The 24,440-nt window shown below is 39.4% G+C and overlaps 1 protein-coding gene across 6 annotated transcripts in view; it reads right to left on the bottom strand.

Annotated features, from left to right (window-relative positions):
• ptk2aa (protein tyrosine kinase 2aa) overlaps nucleotides 1–24,440 on the bottom strand; it is a 166,781-nt gene that overhangs the window by 107,982 nt on the left and 34,359 nt on the right. For all 6 annotated transcript variants that reach the window (XM_042332566.1, XM_042332565.1, XM_007897268.2 and 3 more), the window contains exons 2-4: nucleotides 21,743–21,963; nucleotides 14,908–15,074; nucleotides 5,578–5,665 (exon numbers count right to left, since the gene is read on the bottom strand). In XM_042332566.1, the coding sequence (XP_042188500.1) occupies nucleotides 5,578–5,665; nucleotides 14,908–15,074; nucleotides 21,743–21,931 (444 nt within the window). In that variant the 5' untranslated portion in view covers nucleotides 21,932–21,963. The remainder of the gene's footprint in view (nucleotides 1–5,577; nucleotides 5,666–14,907; nucleotides 15,075–21,742; nucleotides 21,964–24,440) is intronic.

The raw sequence follows: 24,440 nt of genomic DNA, 5'->3' as shown, positions 1-24,440 counted from the left end.
TAGTTGCTGCACACATCTAATAGTCAATGTTTCATATGTATTTAAATTTGTACTGCTATTTACAGCTATTTTTATTCGAATGAGTGTTAAACGCTGCCAAACCATTGACTGAATTGAGCACTTTAGAGAAATCTCCACATTCTTTCCATTTTTGTGGTCTTGTCTTTCTGATGAAGTTCGCCTTTGATAAGTACAAATCGAACTGAACTGTTCTAACATTTCATCTGTTCATGTGGGCTGCATTGTAGCAGAGCTCTGCTTCAGGCACTTTCGTTAATTGAAGCTGTAGCAGCTTTCTTGTTGGCTTGTAAATAGATCAGTTTTAAACCCATAAACCCGTTGCATCAAAATTCTGCCCTGATACAAAATGCAATAGAAATGCAGAATTGATAATCAGCTAACCACATAACTAATTTTAATTAGCGGGCCCATGAGCATTTTCCAATGATAATTCATCCCAAGGTATTCCAAATGGGAGTTAATGCAAATGCCCCTCAATAATTTACACATGGAAGATATGTAAGCTTGGCGAATTAAACCAATAGAATTGTAGAGGTTTGAAGGTTTACCCAAGGGACAGTGAGAAATTAAAAGACAAGTCCAATTGATGCAAATTGCCTGTCTAGCTGCTATATAGCTGTTGGTTATAAACCGGGACAATAGAAAAGTGCGGCTGCGGAACATGCCACAAACAACCTTCTGCTACAAACCCGTTTTAAATGTAGTTTTTGGCCTGTGAGCCTCCCAGCTGTTTACCTGACGTCACTGTGGGCGGTGCAGCTCCGGACATGCATGTGCAGTGTGGCGCAAACGTCAAATGGGCTTCACTTGGAGGCCCTGCTGTTGTGATTGTCTGTATGTCTCTATGTGTGTGTGTGTGAGTGCGTATGATTGTCTGTGTATATGTATCTCTATATTCATGTGAGAGTGTCTGTGTCTCTCTCTGTTTATGAGTGTCTGTGTGAGTATGTTTGTGTCTCCCTCTCCTACGTGTTTGTGGTTTTGCCTGTGTGTCTCTCTGTGTTTGTGAGTGACTCTATGTGAGTGTGTGCCTCTCTCTGAGAATGTGTGTCTCTTTGTGTCTGTGAGTGTGTATTTCTCTCTGTGTCTGTGTCTCTCTGTGAGTGTGTGTGTCTCGCTCTGTGTCTGAGAGTGTGTGGGTATCTCTCTCTGTATCTGTGAGTCTCTCTCTGCATCTGTCTCTCTGTGTCTGTGAGTGAGTGTGTCTCTGTGTCTGTATGTGTGTCTCTCTCTCTGGGTCTGTGTGCGGTGCTGGGCCCTGAGAGCTTCTGTAGCCTCACTGTTGTTTACCCTCCCTCCCCAAAAAAAGGCCACCCAGGTTTTGTTACAGAACAATTAATATGTTTTTTGCAACAATCTAACATGTGTTATTTCCTCGTGTTTAGTTTTTATCAATAATGTGGAAAAATAAAGTTAGCAGTAAAATGTACCTCAATAGCACCTGCAAACCCACCTGCAATTTTCCCCAAAATTCGCCAAATCCCCCCAGCAATTTTCAGGCAAATATTTCCACATTTTATATTGGCCCAGGTTATAAAGCACCATTTTCAATTCCCGGTACTAGGATAATCCACTACAGTTGTCTGGCTCTGATAAATACCTGTTTGTATTGCATTTTTGTTTTAAAAAAATGAAGTAAAATGATTACTACAAGGCATTTAATCTTGCAATTAGGGCTAACAGTTTGGTTGGTCTCCACTGTCAGCAAGTCCCATTCGACTTCAAGATCCTCACACTCATGTTCAAATCCATTCACTTCCTTCTCCGACCTCCTCACTCCCCAATCCACTACCTGGCACCTCCGCTCGACTGGCACTGGCCTCCTGCTCATCCCTCACGCCCTCCGTCCCACCATCGGAGGTCGCGCTTTCAGCTACTATGCCCCGAAACGCTGGAACACTCTCCCTCAATCCCTCCACCTTGCCCTCTCTCGCCCCTCTTTCAAGTCCCCCTTGAAAACATTCCTCTTCGACCGTGCTTATGGCCACCTCCCGCTCTTTGGAGTCGAGCTCCGACACTGTTAAGTGCTCTGAGATGCTACCCTGCATGGAGGGCGCTATACAAGTGCAAGTTGTTGTTGTAACAGCAAGGGCTGTTGAAAGCTAAGGAAAGCAAAGTGATATGCACTTCAGCACTTAAGACTCAAAAACACAGCAAAGTTATAGCCCTGTGTGGAGCCATTCACCTCAAATTTAACTCAGTTTCTAAAAAAACCACATCATTCCCCAATTGCTCACCTTCTGAAGGTGTTGACTCATGCTGGGAACAGTTCCACAGCTGTACTTAGCATGAGTCTTGATCTTAACTTTGCCACAGGGACTGAGGAAACCTGGATGACTTTATTACAGTCTCTAGCCCAGACACACTGGCTGAGAACAACTAGCTCCCCACAGACAGAGACCTTTCTTGGCACTGGGGAGGCCACTGATGAGGGTATTTGAATCAGAGTGCGTACATAGGACTGAATCCGGTCAATAGCACATTAACGTTTAGTTACCAAGCAATTCACAATGCCGAAAATTAAAAAAAAAGAATTATATGGTTTGTGAATTCAAATGCATCACACTGTCTATGTACATGCTCCTCTTGGTGACATCATCCGTACACATGGGGGTCAACATCAAGTCCTGGATGAGAGCCAACTTTCCTCAATTTTCTCCCCAACATCCGTACCATGACCTGCTCTGCCTTGCCCCACCTCCACAACATTGCCCGACTCCACCATTGCCTCACCCGTCAGGCTGCCGAAATCCTCATACGTGTCTTCATTTTATCCAGGCTCGACTATGCCAACGCCCTGCTTGCCGGCCTTCCCAACTCTTCCCTACACAAGCTGCAGATCATCCATAAATCTGCAGCTTGTGTCGTCTCCCGGACCAGGCTCTGTGACCCCCATCACACCCACCCTCGTCCGGCTAAATCCCTCAGAGGATCGAGTTCAAAATTCTCATCCTCACCTTCAAGCCCTCCATGGCCTTGTCCCCTCCTACCATTCCGACTGCTAACCCCTTATCAACCTTCCTCTGCGACTGTGCCTTCGACCATCCTCCTACCATCTCTGCCCACCACCCTCCTTGTTTCCAATCCCCCCGCTTGGGTCCTAATCCCTGATTGTTCAGCGTCTTGGGACATCCTCCCGACATCAAAGGCACTATACAAATGTAATTTTGTATTGTTCTATCTCCCTTATTAATAAAGTTGTACATCTACCACCACGGAATTAATTAAAAAAAACATTTTTTGTAGGACTTTAATTTTTGAAATGGATATTAATGAAAGAATCTCAATTAAGGCATTAATCCCACATTTTTCAGTTCATACTAAATTTATTTTTTGTGCAAAGTGAAGTCTTTTCTGCAGAAAGTACCTCAGTGGGTTTTGTGAATTGCTCAGCATACTACTGAGTATTGCTGACTGAATTCATTCCTGAGCTGACCTTCAAATGCCTCCTCCCTGGCCTCCTCAGCTCCACCATCCACAAGCTCCAACTCACTGGACAAGCCTTTATTCAGCCACTATACCCCACTATCTACCATTCAGTTTGATCCTCTCTCGATCAGTCTCCAAAAACTGCCTAAAAACACCTCAACAGTGCTGACAGTTCCCACACTTCTCTCCCATTTGGTGGGACCACAATCTTTGCAGCCATAAATTCAATTTGTGAGAGGGAGGATATATCAAATTAGTGATTAAAATAACTGATGCAGCACATCAATTACTATGGTCTGAATTACTGCCCAGCAAGTGATTCGCAATGATTGCTAAAAAAAATCAATTCACAACATAATTTCCAACTACTTGCAGCATTCCTTTTTATTTTGTATACAATCATGGAGAGGTTGGTAGTGAGTGATAAAGCTGCGATTAAATCACAAGGTTCAAATGCGACCAACAACAGTACAAGCCAAGATTAAATACTTTCCATTATCAGAATCTCCTCAGACTAACTGATTGGAAATATTGTCACATATTGCATTGTTTTCTAAAAGTACACATATTTTATTATACAACACAGATTTACTTTGCTGGAGGTGAGAACCATGGCCGACATCGGCAACTCTGATACGCCATGTTGTTGATGTACAACTTCCTCATTGAAAAACTGAGGCAATCACCACAAATGGAAAAGGTGTTGGGTATTAGAAAATGTTGGAAGTATAAATTATAATCTTAATCATATGACTGATAGTTATGGAGATACTGTGCTGACAGCTGAGGCTTTTGTGATGATACAACTACAAAATAATGCTTCAAGATTATTCAGTGGATGTGGGGTGGAGGGGAGCAGATAAAATGAGTTTGCTCTTCAAAAGCACGATTGCAAGGAAACTAACAGTCCAGATCATAGGATGCATAAAATTATTGAATGTAAGCGATTAGCCTATAATTTGATTTAAGACTTTGTATTTATACAAGGACTACATAGCAGTGAAGCTTTAATAATTCACAACATCACCCGAATCTAAGATTAAACAGCAGCCTTATTACGCACTTCCAGACATCAACAATCTAAACATACATTAGTCTCAATAAAATAGATATAATGAATGCTGAAGACAGTCAAATATGTATTGTGATGATACAGATGGCTTGCTATAAGAGGTTATTTTGATCTCGTCACTGTAGAATAATCATGATTCACAGAAAGGTAGAATAAAGATTAGAATTTGTCATAAGGCACTGGATCCAGGTTACACTAATAGTTAATGTAGCAATACAGTAAAACTCACATAAGTCATATCAGTCAGGATATGACTTGCACAAAGTCAGAGTTGCAGACAAACTATATATATCGGATAAAATCTGATTTAATCAATAAATCAACACTGGTCATGCGTAATTTAATATAGCCGGTAAATGAGCATGTCTGTTACTGCAGTCGGTAAGTGCCCATGTGGTGATGGGTCAAGACTATCTTTCTCAATTAGCCATTATTCAGTGATGTTGGCAACTTTTGGGAGCATCACTGCTGAGCCTGATTCAGTCCTCAATTGAAGTAAATGCAAACTTCCCAGCAGAATTCACTGGATAGTGTTCAGAAATAGGAACTGAATTATTTAAATTATTTAAATAAAATGATTTATATTGGAGATAAACTACTGCACCCTACTGTGGTCCAAACTCACATCATTTAATTAAGAACACACTAAGGATTAGTGCAACCATCAAGATCTTACCGCTATATTTTTTCACCCTCTGCTATTATTTATTTGTAAATTACCCGAACCAACAGAATTTTTTCCTGCTCATCTTAAACTTGGGGTAATCAATTCAATAGCTAAATACTCAATGCTTCAACCAACCTCCCAGTCAACATAATTGCCAAAGTACATACATAGGTTCACAAGGACAAACCCTGGATTAGATACCAAGGATAAAATAACTATGTACAGTGAATAAACTTAAAGGCTGAACAGAACCTAATGGCAAAAGTTGGGCAACAAAAATTAAAACCCAGACCTTTTCTATGTACACATTATTTGAGATCTAAAATGGCATTCATACACACCAACACCATGCCGAAAATGAATATTCTAAAGAAAGACAGCAACTCACCTGTTGGTAAAAGAAATTTAAGGTTGGCTTGTCTTCACTGAATTCATTCAGAAAACCCTTTGGTAAATACCGAACTCGTAACTCATATCTGGAGGGAAAGAAAAGAACATTAAATTAGTCTTTTCCTTGAAAATTAACAGCAGATTGACTTTTATTATAAAATCTTACAGCACAATAGGAGCCCATCATGCCTGTGATTCCTGTCTGTGCATTTTGTACCACTCTCGTCATTTTTAAAATGTTTCTCTTTTTCAAGAATACACAGGTAATAAAAACCTCTGGCTGTAAAACTACAAAATTGAGCTTTAAAAATACGTTAGCGTTTTCAACAACATACAAAAGATACTGCTGTGCAACTTTAACTCAATGCAACATGTTTTACGGTACAATACCAAAACAAGAGATTAAAATATATGGGGTTCATGTCCCAAGGCCTTCTGCCTCAGCTGAGTGAAGCTGGTCACTTTTGCTGTTGCCAGATGGACCGTGGAAATTGCGGGGGGGGAGGGGGGGGTAGGTGAGTAGGGGAAAGAATTAATGAGTTTTGCACTAGAAATTACACTAGCCTGCTGGCCACACCGGAAGATTAATGATAGCGAGAGCACATGAGCTGTTTGCAGAAACACAGTAAGGAAAAGGGAAACTATTAAATAATTGCTAGCCATTCCTATACTCCGGATATCACAGGCCCCAGGATTATTTTAAAGCAATTTATAATGACTTGAAACAGAAGCTCAGTTTTGCAATAGCCTCAGTTTGTTTTGCTAAACAGAGGTTTCTGACAGATTAACTCTGTGTGACCCTCAGAACTTTTATCCGGTGATAACCATTTATCTAACTACCTTTGAAGTTTTTTTTTAAATCTCATGTGTACCTTTAAACATTAACGTGGTCAAATATTTTGCCATTGCACAAGATTAGTTTATTTTCATGTCTGAACTGATCTACACTAGGGTCATTATACTTAGATTCTAGAGACCAAATGTAGAATTGACAGCTCCATTGTTGTACTCAATTCCCCCTCTCACTCATCTATAGATGCAGCTGGGTAGTCACCATCAATAACTGTCACATATACTAGGGGAAATAGGTAGATTATCAGACCAGGCAACTCACAAGAGAGGCTTGTATGAAGAATATTCTTCCACCGATTTGATCTCATCCTTACAGCATATCCACCATACTGTTTTCCGTGTTACATATCTAAACTGTTTCTTCAATGAATTCAGTGTTCTGGTTTCCAGCACCCTTCCTGGTAATCGATTCCAGCAGTTGATTACTCACTGCATTAAAAAAACTTCATTGTGTCTGTTGTAAAATTACCGCTACAACCCTGAGCTTGTGCTCGCTTGTCCTGCTGCCTTGATGTAACTTCATATTTATTCATTAAAGCAGGAGACAGAGCAGATGTCTAAATAGATCCAATATAATCCTCAGCTGTGGGATATGTTCCTTTTTATGTATGAAGGCTATAAAATGAAAAAGGGGTGGGGAAAAGTAAGGAACTGTATCCCCAAATTTATTAGTCACTCTCCATAGCAGCAGACTGAACAAACACCGGTCCATCATGGACAAATAGCTGCTCTCATCAGATGCTTATGGTTTGTACCAGTTCTCAGCACCAATAAGGAAACAATGCATCTGGAGGCATCTCTTTAATAAGGTCTAGGAGTTGATGATGTTGCCCCGGTCAGTTAGTTGAGAGAGCCACAAAAAGCTCCATTATAAAATAGAAAGGGTCCCATCTTCCTTGACTGCCTTGGGGAGGCAGGAAGGAAGAGGTAACATTTAGTTTCTCTTGAGTTGTAAGAACTGCAAAAATCTCTTCAGTTACAAAACATACTGTTACTGCTTTTCTGATAATCACGTTTGATCTACAGAAGGGAAATCAACTACATAAAGGCAAGAAAAGCTGTTGGAAGAAGATTCCTCTAACTACTTTAGGACTATCTGTCAAACAACATGTCTGCATTTTACAAACTATGTCCACCTTGCCCAAATTCTGTCTTTGAATCCCAGTTTAGCCAATCTCAGCCACAAAAGCTGACAGTGTGCTTTGTATTGAGACCCAACAGTTTTAATTAATTAAATCCTTATTTCAATGTATTGTATTACTTGGCAGCAAAGCTGGTAACTGGTAGTTCTTGCAACTAAACAATACTTCAATAAGCACTAAGTCATCCTGTTTTTTTGCTGTATACGGGTAGAATAAAGCAACATGATTATATAATGGCTTAGAATAACCTAAACTGTATTAATGGTGACTATAGTGGATTAGTAACAGCAAATACTCTGAGGAAGAGTACACCACACTACTCACAGTAAACAATAATGTTCTTTAACAGGTTTAAAAGTCCAGTTATTATGTGGCCTTGAACTGTAATTTCACAGTAGAAGGATTAAATATTGCAATAATAGGGCACCATAAATTCTAGCTAGAGAGCCAGCTTTTTCAATAAAGGTTGTCACAAGTTTGCATTCCAGTCTCGACTGACATTCAAATCCATGAATGTTCAATTAATTCAGGCAAAATTCAGCCCATTTAGTTCATGACATTTTGCACATCAAAGGTGAAGAGACTTCCCCTTGTAGAGACATACCTCCTGCTGTTCAAATACAAGCTACTTAAGGAAAGTCCATTATTTCAGGGTATCTGCTTCACCCTGCTGTTTAAATATGAATGCAAGATTATGTGAAACAACTACGACAGTTTTTGGAAGAGGGAGGAGGGGAAAGAAGAACATTGTGTGGGAGGGGGGGGGGAAGAAAGGGAGACGATTGTACCATAATAAGCTCACTGAATTAAACTCAAGCCTGAAAGGCATTTTATTTTCCACTTAGAAGCCTGGCACATGCATTTATCCTAGACAAAATAATTATATTCACTGTCAATTGTGTATCCATGATGTGACATGTGCACATTGCCACTCTGAAATGTAAGCAATTTCCTCAAAGGAGGATTTTAGCTCAATCAATGCAAGGGATAAGTATTAAAAATTATATACATATATATGCACTCACTCCTATATCAATTCTGTGTAGGCATGTTTTTTTAAAAAAAAATTCAATACAATTACAGTGACAGAGCTCTGCTCTTGTTGAGCTCTTCAAATATTTTTGCAAAACAGACAGTCCAGAATGTTGTGTGGCAAAGGAGCTCTACTTCTCCACACCACTGAAAATGCAAGGTTTATTATATTCATATTTTTAAAAAAGGGTTGTCTCTATATTCTCTCTTTTGATTATTTCCTAAAATACAACACTCCAGACATGTCCACAACAGAAAAATAATATCTACAACCTATAAATCATGGATTATACAGACAAAACACAGGTATACAAAATAATCACTGTTCCCATATTTCAACACAATAGGCACCATATCAAATCCAATTATTATCTAATGCACTTAATGGTACCTTGATTATTCATTATAATGGAGAATACCACCATACTGAATAATTGAGCTTCACTGTATATTTAGATTCAAACTGATAGATTGCACTATTGTCTTTAATGTTTTAATTATGGTTACATTTAAAGGTTGCTGTGTGGAATTTGAGTTCTGACAATTTTATAAGAGATTCTGTCAATGATAACTAGAATACGAGCCAGACAAGCTGAGTGCAGTGTAGGCCATACTCGTGGAGGGAAGCAGTGACTAATGTGATGACCAGGAAAGCTGATAAAGTTTCCATTATATTTAAGACCTTTACACAAACACGCGCTTTTAATAAGTCAAATGGTTTCCAAAAATTATACACAATCATATATGGGTAAACCTGCAAAACCAATTTTGTATTTAATTTTGCTAACAGAATAACTAGGTACATGTAAAATACAGAATAACTAGGTACATGTAAAATACTTGCTTGAAGCCACAAAAATAGAGTAAAAAAATCAAATCACTTAAAATTAATTTACTGATGCAAATCATAATGCAGTGTTCATAATGTGGAGTCCTGTAGCTCAGTGGTTAGAGCACTCGCTTTGCAAGCGAGAGACCGGAGTTCAATTCCAGGAAGGACGAAACCTTGGGCAAGTTTCCTTACTCCACACGCCTAATAATAATCCCTCCAAAACCCAAAACAATAATAAATTGGTCGTTTTCAATCTACGACTGTTTGTGGGACATTGCTGTATGCAATTGGCTGCTGCGTTCGCCCACAAATATACAGTCAATTCACTTTACAGTGTGTTCTGTGAAGCGCTTTGGGACGTCCTCCCGATGTGAAAAGCGCTATATCAAATGCAAGGTTTATTATTATTATACATAAACATGCCAGAATTTGGATTTTGACTTCTACGGAAAGATCAGTCACCACATTGCCAAGTTTTCTTGCTGCAAAGAAGCTGTATAATAGCATTTAAATTCAGATGAGTCACCATCTGCTGAATAATTGCAGGGGGGTTTTTCTCCCTATTTCCTTGAACGACATTCATTCTGTAGTCTTCTCCTATCATTCAATGGGTTCTGATGAGGGAAGAATATGGAAAAAAAATTGCTGTTCACAAGTCAAGCAAATCCCTCTTTCCCATCTGCAGTAAAATTTATCTCTTTCACAGTTTGCATGACATTTCAGAGAAACATAGTTAGACACACTGAGAAAAGCTGGTCTGAATAATTTCCAAGCACAAACTAAAAACCTATACAACATCTAACACTCTAGAAAATCAAATCTATCCGTTCCCCCACAAAACAGTCACTGCACTTTACCGTATATCCTGTAAGGTACTATGGGACATCTTCCCGACTGAAAGGCACTATACCAAATGTAAGGGTTATAATGTGTTTATATTAATCATAGAAATAATATAAAAACAAGTAAAATTTAAAAATATACATAAAATAAAGATATAATTATATTATAATACCAAATAAACAAATAGCACTGTGGCACATTTGGCAAGTAAAACAAGCAATATCCACCTTTGGATACAGCCTGGGTAAACACCAAATGATATATATGCGCTTCTAGAGGCTCTCAGTCAAGCCTCCTTCCCTAGGTCCTGAGAAGCCAATTGCAATTCATGCCCCAAACCCACTGGGAACACAACCTCTCCACTTCCAGGGCTCTACAATTCCACCCTTTTTGTAATCTAAATCTAAACAGCCCCAATAATGTATCTACATACACTACCTATTCAGAAATTTAACATGTACTTAGAGGCATGGTCAAGGATGATACTCTAGTGCAGCATTGAGGAGTACTGTATTGTTGGAGGTGCCATCCTTCAGGTAAGACATTAAAAACAAACAAAAATATCTGCCTGTTTAGGTTGGAGTTAAAGATAATTCGCAAATCACACTATTTCCAAAAGAGAAGGTAGCTTCTCCAGGTAAACTGACCAACAATCCTCCAGTTAAGTGGCTATTCACCACTTGGCGCAGGCCACCGAAACCCTCATACACGCATTAATTACATCGAGGCTTGACTATGCAAATTCCTTGCTTGTTGGCCTCCGCAACAACTCTCTCCATAGGTTGCAGATCAGATTATCCAGAACTCTGCAGGCTATATCCTCACCCGTACCAGGCTCCGTGACCCTATCACTCCCATCCTCGCCCGACTCCACTGGCTTTTCATCACACAGAGGATACAGTTCAAGTTCCTGGTCCTCACCTTCAAAGCCCTCCACGGTCTTGTTCCCAACTACCTCTGCGACCTCCTAACCCCAACTCCCCTACCATCCTGCCCACTCCTTCCACTCAGCGGGCTCCAGCTTGCTTCACGTCTCCCACCTCGCCTGCCCCACCATTGGCGGGAGGGCCTACTGCCACTCTACCCCACCCTCCAGAACTCCATCCCGCAGTCGCTCCGCCTCGCCCCCCCTTCCTTTCCTACTTCAAGACCCATCTCAAGCCCCTCCTCTTCGACCGTGCTTTTGATCACCCTGCTTCCCCCCCTGCCCTCCACCCTCCCCAATCCTGACCCCCAACTCGGGTCCGAAACTCTGACTGTCCAACGCCTTGGGAAGTCCTCCCGAAGTGAAAGGTGCTATACAAATGTAATTTTGTTGTTGTTGGCTAATTGTGGGACATTGCTGTGTGCATATTACCAACAAAATTCACAACTAGTTGCTATACTTTAAAGAATACTTTTAAGAATATGTTATAGATTCAAGTGATCTTTATTGCTCTAATCTTTTCAACCATCGGCTATCCTGCACTATGGACCTAAAACTTCAGCTGTGTTTCTCAGTAAAAAAATTCTTACATTTTAATATCATGTCATTGAGACATCTCAAAGAGCTTCACATGATTTTATTTGTATTTGTAGGTGAACACAACAGCTAATTTGCACACAATGTCCCACAAACAGCCATGCAAATTACCAACTTTATCTGGGAGATTATTGGCCAGGACATTGGAAGAAACATCCCTTCTCTTTTTGAATAGTGTCATGGGATCTCTACCTGGACAGGTAGACAGGACCTCAGTTTATTCAAAACTCTGCCGCCCGTATTCTCTCCCGCACCAAACTCTGTTCCCCGATTACTCCAGTCCTTGCCAGACTGCTCTGGCTGCCTGTCCCAAAGAGGATCGATTTCAAGATCCTCACCCGTCTTCAAGTCCCTCCATTCCTCTGCACCCCCTACCTCTCTGACCTCCTCTCCTCAAAACAGTGTTCGTTGCCTTCGTTCCTCTGGGTCTGGCCTCCTCCTTGTCCCCCGAGTCCTTCCCTCCACCCTCGGTGGTCGTGCCTTCAGTCACTATGCCCCGAGGCTCTGAAACTCCCTTCCTCACTCCCTTTGCCTCGCCCCCTCTCTTCCTATTTTCAGGTCTCTGCTGAAGACCTTCTTTTCGACCGCGCCTTTGGTTACCTTCCTCCCCTCCCCGGGATCCGTTACTGTGAAGCGCTCTGAAACACCATTCAGCATGGAGGGCGCTATATAAATCCAACTTGTCGTTGTTGTTGTACGTCTGATCAGAGGAGAAAGTGTTACCAACTAAGCCAGGCTGACACCTTGTCAACAACAATAACAAAATTACATTTGTAAAGCGCCTTTCACGTTGGGAGGATGTCTCAAGGTGTTGTCAAACCAAATATCAAAGATCAAAAATAAAAAGGAAAGCAAAGAATAAAAACAGTGAAATACGAAAAAGGAATAAACAAAGCAATGAATGACCATGGAAAAAACGCACAAATTTCAAACAAATGCTGATTAATTGCATTATGCCTAGTAGTCTGTGCTTGACATTGACGAGACTGACTGCAGCAATAATGCCCACTAAATGAAGATAACGTTTAACAGCACATTCCCCTAATTAAACAGTATCCCTTGGGATCTCTGCAAGAAAATGGCACACACACAAGTAAATTGATATGCTGATAGTGAATATATGTCACAATCTATTAGGGTTTTGCCTTCTAATTCTTCGATTTTACTAAATAAAAGTTAATTACTACTTGAGGTGTAATTTGTTTTTCACTGATAACAACCACATCAAACCCATTAAATGTTACGATCATATGACTTGTCAGTGCCAGGTAAATTGGGATTATGAATAACTGTCTGTGAATCACCAGAAAACAGTAGACTATGTAACGAAGACAAGAGAGCTGGAACAAAACTAAAACCAGATTGACATTATACTGCTCGCATTCAGTTTGTAAACTTTGTTGTAGCAAGTGTTTTTTTTTATAGGTTCACACAAATAGAAACAATCAATTTTACTAAAATCTGAGGTGGAGGCTTCTCATTAAAAACTACCTGCATTAAAATGTTTTTGCCCCCTAATTATTCTAAAATCATATGTACCTTAGATTCAAGTAAATACAGTAACAATGCATAATACAGTAACATTCAGTGATAAAATATACTTTCCAGTAAATCTATAACAAAAACAAATGTTACATCAAATGCTCCATAAAGAACTATGCAATGTTATTGGTAAACTACTGTGTGAATTTTTTCAAATTTTACTATTAGAGATTGCTAGATCTTTTACACTCTTAAATGGTTCACAATAAAGTCTTGAAGATGTGGTTATAATCTCTTCAAGACAGTCAGACGCCATCACACAACCAGAATTAAAACTCATTAAAAAAATTAAATAAAAATAACCCCCGAGGCTACATATATGTACCATCCATTCCTGAAATACCAATGTGCGGCACAAGACAATTCTGAACTCTTACTATAATTGCAATCACTGTATCTCAAAAGTCTGGTTCAAAGGAAAATGCTGGTCTCAGGTCACAACTGTTCAGTACATGGAACACTCTACCAATATGCATTTCCCAGCACCAATTAATTGTTAAAGTTCATATCTACAAACGAAAATCAAGCTGCATCTTGGTGTATGCAATAGTTTTTTCTTAAAACATCGTCATAAGCTTTTTACGTAAGATTGATCCTACTTGTCCAGTTCTACATAGGGGTACTCCATCTCACCTTTTCAGTTCTGATAAAGGGTCAAACACGAAACATAACAGGGAATTAAGGAAAGAAGACGACCATTTGTCCCCGTATTTCCACTCTGTCACAGGCAATTCTATGGCCTATGTCATTCAAATCTCCCTAATCCCACCTTCTCACCAGATTTCCAATTATTCACTCCTAAAGTGTGTGCGCAAATTAGATGCTGAGTTCACCTACAAAATACACAAGTCATTGCACTTCACAGTAAATCCTGTAAAGCACTTTGAGCTGTCTCGATGATGTGATAAGGCACTATATCAAATGCAAGAAATATTCTCTCTCTCTCTCTATATATATATATTTGTGTATATATAAATCCTTCAACTGATTCTCATCTATGGATTTCACTGATTGTCATGCTAAAATTTTGATTTATTTCACCAATACAGAAATACATTAATCACTTGAATAAAATACTGAGACCAGAGGTTCTGCGTTCACATGCCTGCTGAGTTCAGTCAGTCCTTCATCTTTTCAAGGTCAGCACAGTACAGTCCCATTAAAACAAGTCTTGTCCAGTCTTCAAAGATTTTCCAATCATTTTACTCTTTATTCTGAATTCTATCAGCTGTGGATGAGTTTCAGTCATAGGGTGTTGAATAAGAAATGCCTCCCTCTCATGACAAGCTGCTTTGCATTTGTAATATTGTTAAAGGCACAGACCATAACAATCTCTTTTGACAATCCTTGCTATATCCAGTGTCATTAGTACCACCTCATTTGGAGTGATTTATAATGCTGTCAAGCACATACATTTCAAAGGTGAAAGGATAGTCCAAAACAAGTATGGTAAGATATAAAGCATAAAGTTAGAGTTAGCAGCCCTGGTATCAACTTAGATGACTATTTTCTGATCAATCTAAGGATTTGATTCCTCCAAATAAATTTGAGGTTGTTTCTTACCTCCACTCCTCTGCTGGATGATTCTGTTCAAACTTCTCACGTATATGTGACACGCCCATGTCTGGATGCAACCAGTGGATCTCTTCTGAATGCACATGGCTGAGTCGAATTCCAAAACATGCCACATTTTTCACCTTGTGGCAGTCTACAATCTTCTGAATAATACCCTGAAATATTATGAATAGGCTAGCAATTAGGATGGGATAGTTTCCAAATAACTTTCACAAAATAAGACTGGAAAAATAATGTTCAAAACAATCATGTGAGTAAGAAAATGAAATTCCGCTAATAATACACAGAATAACTGTAAAGGGAAAACAAATTTGCTGTTTATATATAGATGTAAAAGGCAATTCATTCATTTTATAGCTAGGACTCATATTCCAGCACCTTAGGATATCCTCCCTACATGAAAGGCCCTATACAAATGTCATTTTGTATTGTAGTCAAGTACATAAATTTTAAAATGTCCTTACACTTGATACAGCGCCTGTCAGGAGGACGTCTCAAAATGCTTCACAGGATTTGCTGTAAAGTGCAGTGACTGTGTTTTTGTAGGTGACCATGGCAGCCAATTCATACACGGCAATGTCTTGCAAATAATCCTGGGGAATTATTAGCCAGGACGTGAAGAGAAACTCCGTTCTCTTTTTTGAATAGTGCTTTAACACTTACCTGAACAGGGCCCTCAGTTTTAATGTCTCAAACCATCCCCCCCACCCAACCACTGAATATATTTGAATTTTATGATGAATATATGAATAAATAATACTTGCATTTGATATAGTGCCTTCCTCACGTCTTCGAGACGTCTCAAAGCGTTTCATTTCACAGAATATACTGTAAAGTGAATTGACTGTATATTTTGTGGGAGAAATGCAGCAGCCAGTTGTGCACAGCAGTGTCCAACAAATAGTCGTGGATTGAGTGACCAAATTATTTATTTAGTTTTGTTGAAGGGATTATTACCTCTGGAAATGTGATCTGCCAATCGACTAATAACCGGGTTCCTACTTACTGCTAGGTGAATAGGGTTTGTGGAGTAAGGAAACTTGCCATAAAGTTTCGCCCAATCTGGGAAATGATCCCAGGTCCTCTCTCTTGAGAGGCGAGTGCTCTAAGCTACAGGGAGCCCAAAGTTTCGATCTGGGGCTTGAGCCCACAACCTTTTGACTGAAACGAGCTGCCAATTGAGCCAGGCTGACACAATGCCCTTTGAAGCATTGCTTCAAAGGGCATTATAGATACATTTGTCACTTAGCGTACCCAATCAACATATGTATATGATAAAGATGAAATCTGCAGCAAAAAATGAAGAGGCTTGAATATTATTGGGGTACAGGAAAATAATCACCATTTATTTAAAGTTCTACCTTTAGCATTTTCTATACAGTAGTGAGCGAATTACCCACACTAACTATAATAAATAGTTCACATAACTGGACATCATGCAAAATACAAATTGGCTATGATTCTAAACTTAAAAATTCTGTTAAGAGATACACTGTCAGTCATCCTCTCACTGCTCCACCCTCTCTCAGACTGTCAATTTCCTTCTCAAATTTTAGTCCACTGAATAAAAGTTAAATATAGAGATTCAGCTTCATATCATTAGCGAACAAAAATTCAGATGTGTACAAGGTCACTAAGCACAAGATTTACTTGCACTGTGTGGACAAACTGCATTCTTAGTAACCTTGAGCACAAGCATAAAACATCACACATGCCCACAACTGTCATTTTTTGCCAGTATCTTGCAGCTCTGTGTCCACTTACTTGCATTGGAGCCAAATGTTCAGAAGCGTTAATGTGCAAATAATTAAATGTGCCAATCATTACTGTATACCAATTATTACTGTAGCTTTCATCTTTTCAGACAAACCACATGACTTGTCAATTATAAACACCATCACTGTTTTCTCAACTATACTCCTAACAATCTATTCAGATAATTTAGTAAAGCTGAAAAAAAGAGTTGCCATCTATTTTGTGTAGAACTGCACATAGCTCGCAAGTACACAAGCTTAATCATCTTGCCATTCTATATTATACAAAAATCAATCATCTGTGGTCAAAAAACTGTATACTGAGAAAGTACAGATGTTTGAGGGGAAACACAGAAAAAAAAACATGGTTTTAAGTGGTTTCTGAAAAGCTGACAAATAGAGATTGATTATAGCTTTTTGTCACATTGCTTCTATTATTACAGTAGTTGGCTTTGCACAGAAGCAAAAACAAGAGTGATCATACCCATGGCATGTTGGGTGACAGATACATCAAAGGAGTTTTACACTTTCTCCCAAATGTCATTTGTTTATAAAATGCCAACTCCCGAATACAAATAAAAGTACAAATTTGTTGCAACAAACATTACTACCAGGGTTTCATGACCTAAATCTCAATTTTATTACTGCCTCCTAAAACTCCTCTAAGCACAATATGCCTAGAGGAGAGTTTAATAATAATAATCCTTGCATTTGATACAGCTCTTTTCACGTCTTCTAGACGTCTCAAAGCGCTTCACAGAATATACTGTAAAGTGAATTGACTGTATATTTGTGGGAGAACGCGGCAGGCAATTGCGCACAGCAATGTCCCACAAACAGCCGTAGATTGAAAATGACCAATTTATTATTGTTTTTGGTTTTGGAGGGATTATTATCAGGTGTGTGGAGTAAGGAAACTTGCCCAAGGTTTCGCCTCTGCCTGGAATTGAACTCAGGTCTCTCGCTTGCAAAGCGAGTGCTCTAACCACTGAGCTACAGGACTACACAAGTTTGTAGGTACCTCACACAAGGAGCAATGTTAGCTTTGCAGAAAGTATAAATTTGCCTTTTGACATTTTGACCATCTGTTTTTAGTAAGGATGGTGCAGTAAAGGTTTATCTGTTTTGATCAACTAACTATTCAATCGTCCGTCCGATGTTATTGTACATCCTATGTTGAATCCCACTAGTTAAACATAGATTGAATCTCATATGATAGCAGCATGCATTTTCTCTCATGGATCTAAATTTCACGGTTAGCAGCATAAAGAATTGTACTGTAACATCTGTAATCTTTTCTGGTAACATGGGTACACTTATAGGAGGAGATGTGGAGCCCAAAATTTATTTCCCAAAAATCAAAAAACAGAAAGCCGGCCTCAGAAGAGCAGACACCCCTCTCAGGAAGCTACTGTTTGGCATCAAACACTCCAGCATTGTGCAGGGGCTTCTTATTGATGCAGCTTTGAAATATAACAAGTCCACAAGATAATAGAACTATAGAAATTTCCAACACAGAAGAAGAACATTCATCCCATTGTGTCTGTGCTGGTTCTTTTAAGAGCATTCAATTCAGTATTTTTTACCTGGCCTTGGCCCATAACTCTGTAGTTACTCCTTTTTAGATATTTATCTAAAAAACCGTTGCTGCATTAGTTTAAACATCTCATTCGTCGAGAAGACGTGAAAAGCACTATATAAAATGCAAGGATTATTATTATATACGACTAAAATCTAATGTTTTTGTCACAAAATGAGGTTACGAAAACTGTTGTGTTGATGTTGGATGGGGGCGGGATAATAGAACTATAGAAATTTACAACACAGAAAAAGAACATTCATCCCATTGAGTCTGTGCTGGCTCTTTTAAGAGCATTCCATTCAGTATTTTTTTTAACCTGGACTTAGCCCATAACTCTGTAGTTACTCCTTTTTAGATATTTATCTAAAAAGTCGTTGCTGTTTTAGTTTAAACATCTCATTAAAGTTGTACCTTTTCCTGTCTCACACCGCAGGCCGCCGAAACCCCCATACACGCCTTCATTACATCGAGGCTTGACTATGCAAACTCACAGCTTGTCGGCCTTCCCAACTCCTCCCTCCACAGGGTGCAGATCATCCAGAACTCTGCAGCACGTTTCCTCTCCTGCACTAGGCTCCGCGACCCTATCACCCCCATCCTTGCCCAACTCCACTGGCTTCCCATCATACAGAAGATGCAGTTCAAGATCCTGGTCCTCACCTTCAAAGTCCTCCATGGTCTTGCTCCTCCCTACCTCTTCGACCTCTTAACCCCTACCACCCTGTTCGCTCCCTCTGCTCAGCAGGCTCCAGCCTGCTTCACGTTCCCCGCCTTGCTTGCCCCACTATCGGTGGGCAGGCCTTCCGCCACTCTGCATCCACCCTCTGGAACTCCATCCCGCAGTCCCTCCGTCTCACCCCCTTCCTCGCCACCTTCAAGACCCAGCTCAAGACCCTCTTCTTCAACCGTGCTTTCGATCTCCCTGCTTCACTCCCTGCCCTCCACCCGCCCCCACTCCCAGTTCGGGTCCATAATCTCTGTCCTCCTGACGTGAAAGGCGCTGTACAAATGTAATTTTGTTGTTGTTGTTTCCTTTTCATACTGAAACTGCTGATTTGAAAAAGATACTGTGAGCAATTAGAAATGGTTTGTAAATAGGTCTTCCATCAAGTTGGAAAAATAATTGATTGCCAGGTGATTTTCGCACTCTGGCATTGATCACTAGAGTGTCAGAGAAATGTTATCAGTGATATGCAAGGAATTTAAAGTTTGTCCAGCAAACTAGGTTTCATTTATCATTCACTTCAATAAGTAATTAGACACATACAGGAATGACATTTCTGGAACTACTTAATGCACAACATTCAGGTTTGTACACTCATTTTGTCATAATGGTGGTAATATGACCAAGTGTGAAAAGTGCCAATGGGGAGAAAAATAATGAGATCATTGCAGTGATCTCCACAATAACCTCAGTTCACTTCCACAATAACCATTTCTTGCTTCTTCTGCATCATTAGCCATTATGAATATTGCTGCATATTCTGAACTTTCATACTTCATTTCCTTTTTCAAAATCAATGAGCTTTATTAAACAGGTGAGGATTAAATAATAATAATAATAATAATTCTTGCATTTGATATAGCGCTTTTCACGTCAGGAGGACGTCCCAAAGCGCTTCACAGAACACACTGAAAAGTGAATTGACTGTATATTTGTGGGCGAGTGCGGCAGCCAATTGCGCACAGCAATGTCCCACAAACAGTCGTAGATTGAAAATGACCAATTTATTATTGTTTTGTTTTTTTGGAGGGATTATTATTAGGCTCTGTGTGGAGTAAGGAAACTTGCCCAAGGTTTCGCCCTCTGCCTGGAATTGAACTCAGGTCTCTCACTTGCAAAGCGAGTGCTCTAACCACTGAGCTACAGGACTCCACAATAACAGTAATAACTGGCAAAATAATATGTAAATTGTTAAAACCAAACCCAGTTAAATGTGGTTAAATAATAAAATAATCCTTGCATTTGATATAGCGCTTTTCACGTCTTCTATATTTGTGGGCGAAACGCGGCAGCCAATTGCGCACAGTAGTGTCCCACAAACAGTCGTGGATTTAGAATAACCAATTTATCATTGTTTTATTTTGTTTCAAACAAAACATAATAATCATCCTTGTAACTGGCAGAGCATATTTCACCTCGGGAGGGTGGGGGGAAGAGTCTTAAAGCACTTCACAGTGAAGTGACTTCTTATTAGGTGATACCAGCAGCCAATTTATGCACAACAATGTTCCACAAACAGTCATGAAATGAATGTCTGATTTAATTTGGGGAAATATTGGTCAGGACACTTAGGAGAAATTCCCTCCTATTCCTCACCTGTTTGATAAAGTTCATTGATTTTGAAAGAGGAAATGAAGTATGAATGTTCAGAATAGGGCCATAGGCTCTTCAAGCAAGCAGACAGGACCTCAGTTCAATCTCATCCAAAGACAGCACGTGCAACAATTCAATGTACTCCCAGCATTGGATGGAACCGTGGGTTCAAAGTCCCGATGTGGGGATTAAACCCACAACTTGCCAATTCCAAGGTAAGAGTGGTACCAACTGAGCCGGGCCGACAACTAACTATGTTGGGGCATGGTTACATTGAAGAGGCAAGCAGCATGATAATCAGGAAATAAATTTGTGGATAAATCCACTGGTGTGGAGCAGTATAAAAAAAGTTCTGAGTTGAAGAAGCAAAGAAATTAATATAAATCAGATTACACTGTTATGGTGCATAACTTCTTGTATGCAACAACAATTTGGATTTATATAGCGCCTTCCACCCTGCACATCATCTCAGAGAGCTTTACAGTAACGGATCCCGGGACCGAGCCAGGGGGAGGGGAAGGTGACCAAAGGTGCGGTATAAAACATTAGTCAGACCCTATCAAAAGTACTGTGTGTACTTTTAATAATCATAGGAAGGATATTATTATAAGCACTTTGGGACTCTACCCTGCATGAGGTGAGCTATATAAATGCAAGGTGTTGTTGTCTTTGAGATATATCACAAACGTGAATGGAAAACGGAAACAAGATTTTCAAGTAATGAGGAAAGATTAAGGAATTGGACTTGTTCCTTTTGGAAAAGGAGGCTTTGAAGATGATCTATCTAAAGTTCTCAATATTATGAAGCAGATTCAAAAAGTTTCAGTCAGTTTAGGCCAGGTGCTAGAACGGAATGTAGAATAGAATTGTTGTCAAGGGTGGGAAAGGGGGTTGAGAAACAATAAATCAGTCAATATTCTCATTTCTGTTCACAACTGTTAGAAACAGAATCAGGCAGAGAAAGTCTGATAAGCTTTTCTGGTTAAAATGCTCACTGCCCAAGCTCATAAATCGAGTACCACCTGATTCCTGGTACATGAAAGAAATGTTTCGGGGGGGGGTTTTAAACATGAATTTAGAAATTTGATCCTGATAATACCTTTTTTTATATATTGATTTTTAGCAGAAGGATTTAGACAGATTTGGAATGTTACAAAAGCAACAACTCACCCGGACATCTGTTGCGTCGCCATGCCTGATGTTCATGGCCCAGGTGAAGGGCTCATTATTACTCTCAAAATAGTGAAAGACCTTTAGCACTCGTTCCATGGCTCCGGGAGACCGTTCCATACTCAAACGTGCTTTGGCTCCCGAACTTGCTGTGTGATTCAGGTTTGGATCAAGATAAGCAGCTGCCATGCTTCTGTGGGATGCTATGTATCGGTCATATTCTGTGAAGGATAAAAACAAATAAAAATTAGATCCAGAAAATGATCAACTATGTCCGTGGCATCTCCAGAAATGTACCATTGGTATGAGTTATTGCTCTCTTCCTCAAATATGCAATAAATTATTTACTGCACAGGTTTACCCACTGAGTAACCTCCCCATGCCTTAGGAATTCTTGCCTGGAATCTTCTAAATTATATACAGAAGCTAGTGTAGTGTTAAAAGGTTCTTCTGCTGTACCAGATATTCCCATTGTATGATAAGAATATCGATGTAATATTTTTTGCTCCAACTTGGCATCACCTGGTGTTTCTAAAGACACACCAGGTGGTGTGAATGCAAGATGGATCTGTTCCAGTTTAATTCAGAGTCAAAAATAAGTTGCAGCATATCTAGTAAATTAACCAACTGCCAAGGTTAAATTAATGTCACTACCTTTGACATTATGTTAAGTAATGGGCTGGAAGCACATTATTGGTTGCAGCAATCTTGGCATTCTTCGCAAAAAGAATTTCATGACCATGTCTACCTTGAAACAAATTGACACGGTTTACGCTGTTTGCAACACACCTGAAGCAAACTGCTAATAACATGCCTGGTTATAACTAATGTTGACAAAAGTTTATTTGTTTGATCTGTAGCTGCAATATTCCCAGGTCTTAGATGATAGCTGTTTCCCTCCAATTCTCTCCTCACTTGCTCTTCAGATAATGCTTTATTAGTTGCAATGGGTCACCATCTGATAGCTCATCCAAGTACCCATTATTTCTGTGCTAGTCTTGACAGTGAGTGTCATCAATTTATTTGACCACACAAAGGATCACCACTGAGCCCAATCCTGTTCTCACAGGCCGTTATTGATCTGACGACACACACACACTCTCTAGCACTGGATCACTGGATATCAACAGCAGTAACCCTGGCTGATTGTGCCCCTTGTACCCCAGGGGGATTATGAAGGGCAATTATAGTACCCCAATTGCTGCCTGGTGAGTTCAGCCAATGCATCATAAATTGAAATTGGACTCTGATTTTTTTATAATTTCTTAATTCTATATACTATGTCTACAAATAGGAAAAATGCCAGGAGGTCTGTAATATTATCTGTACCACATCATTAGTGTTTACACTTGCATCTCCTACCTATGCAAAGATTGCACAAACAGACTTGAACTGATCTCTCACCAGATATTTCCTTGGAATAAATATTGTTAGTCAGTCTTTGCCTCGACAACACTTCTTACTGTGACCCACAGAATAATAACTCTTGAAGTGTTGAAAGTCTGAGACAATAAACAAATGTATCTGAGTTTTTTTAACAAAGCTTCGTTATTTGTTATAACAAAAACTTTGTTATTAAAAACAACCAAAATAACTAAATTAAAAAAGAGAACACTCCCAATGAAGTTTTGTGTAAGATATGCCTTCAATTCTTAAAAAAACCTGTAAGGTTAAAAATAATAATTAAGCTCCATATTTAAGTAGTTGGAAAACAGCGAGGCAAAAGTACAAAACGACTTGGACTAACCACGTTTACGAGAAATTTTCCTTATGCCTTACAGCTGGTGTAAATTGTGGGATTTAATGACTTTACAGCAGGTGGTCATACAAAAGTTTCCAGCACCAAATAATAATATGCTGAACTAACATGTTATCAAGACGACAATTTTTAAAACTTTTTTCTGAATGCTTGCTGCCCAATTCTCTAACATGGCTTGACATATCCACAAGAAACTCAATAGGCACTCAAACCTTTTCAGTCATACAGTCGCGTCTACTTAATATTACACTCAACTGAAGCGGATAAAATTAGAAGTTTTGCTCACAAAATATATAGTTAATTCATTTTACAATATATTCTGTGAAGCGCTTTGAGATGTCGTAATTATCCATAAGGTGATATATCAAATGCAAGGATTATTATCATTATACTACAACAATAGGGAACTTCCATTATAAACACTTGCAAATACTACCAGACTGTTCTGAAGGCATTTACAATTTCAAGAATAAGAAAATAAAGTTAAAAACCCAACATTCTACTTTCATTTCACTGAAATAAGGATTCATACATCTTTCATTAAAATCAGCTGTTTGATGGTTTTATCTTCAAAATGGAATCACAGCAAATCAGTTGAAAACAGTCACTACGGATCCAAAATAATCTTTCCCCCTCTTCTCACTGGACCATCTGCCTTCCATCAACCCGCCCCACACAAACCATTCACCTATCTCTTCATTACAGATTTTAGGTGTCAGAATGATGCTCCGGACCGCTCTGCCAGCACTACACTCCCGACAATTGGCTGCTGCATTTCACCCAGAAAATATACAGTCAATTCACTTTACCGTACTTTCTGTGAAGCGCTGTGAGAAGTCTCGAAGATGTGATAAGGAGCTATATTAAATGCAAGATTATTATTATTATAAGGTTTGTTAATTGGGCCTGCAAATTTGCATCAGATGAATTATAACTTAT

The sequence above is a fragment of the Callorhinchus milii genome, unplaced genomic scaffold, assembly GCF_018977255.1.
Source record: "Callorhinchus milii isolate IMCB2004 unplaced genomic scaffold, IMCB_Cmil_1.0 Scaffold2, whole genome shotgun sequence".
NCBI classification, from domain to species: Eukaryota; Metazoa; Chordata; class Chondrichthyes; order Chimaeriformes; family Callorhinchidae; genus Callorhinchus; species Callorhinchus milii.
This window is presented reverse-complemented; position numbering and strand designations above follow the sequence as displayed.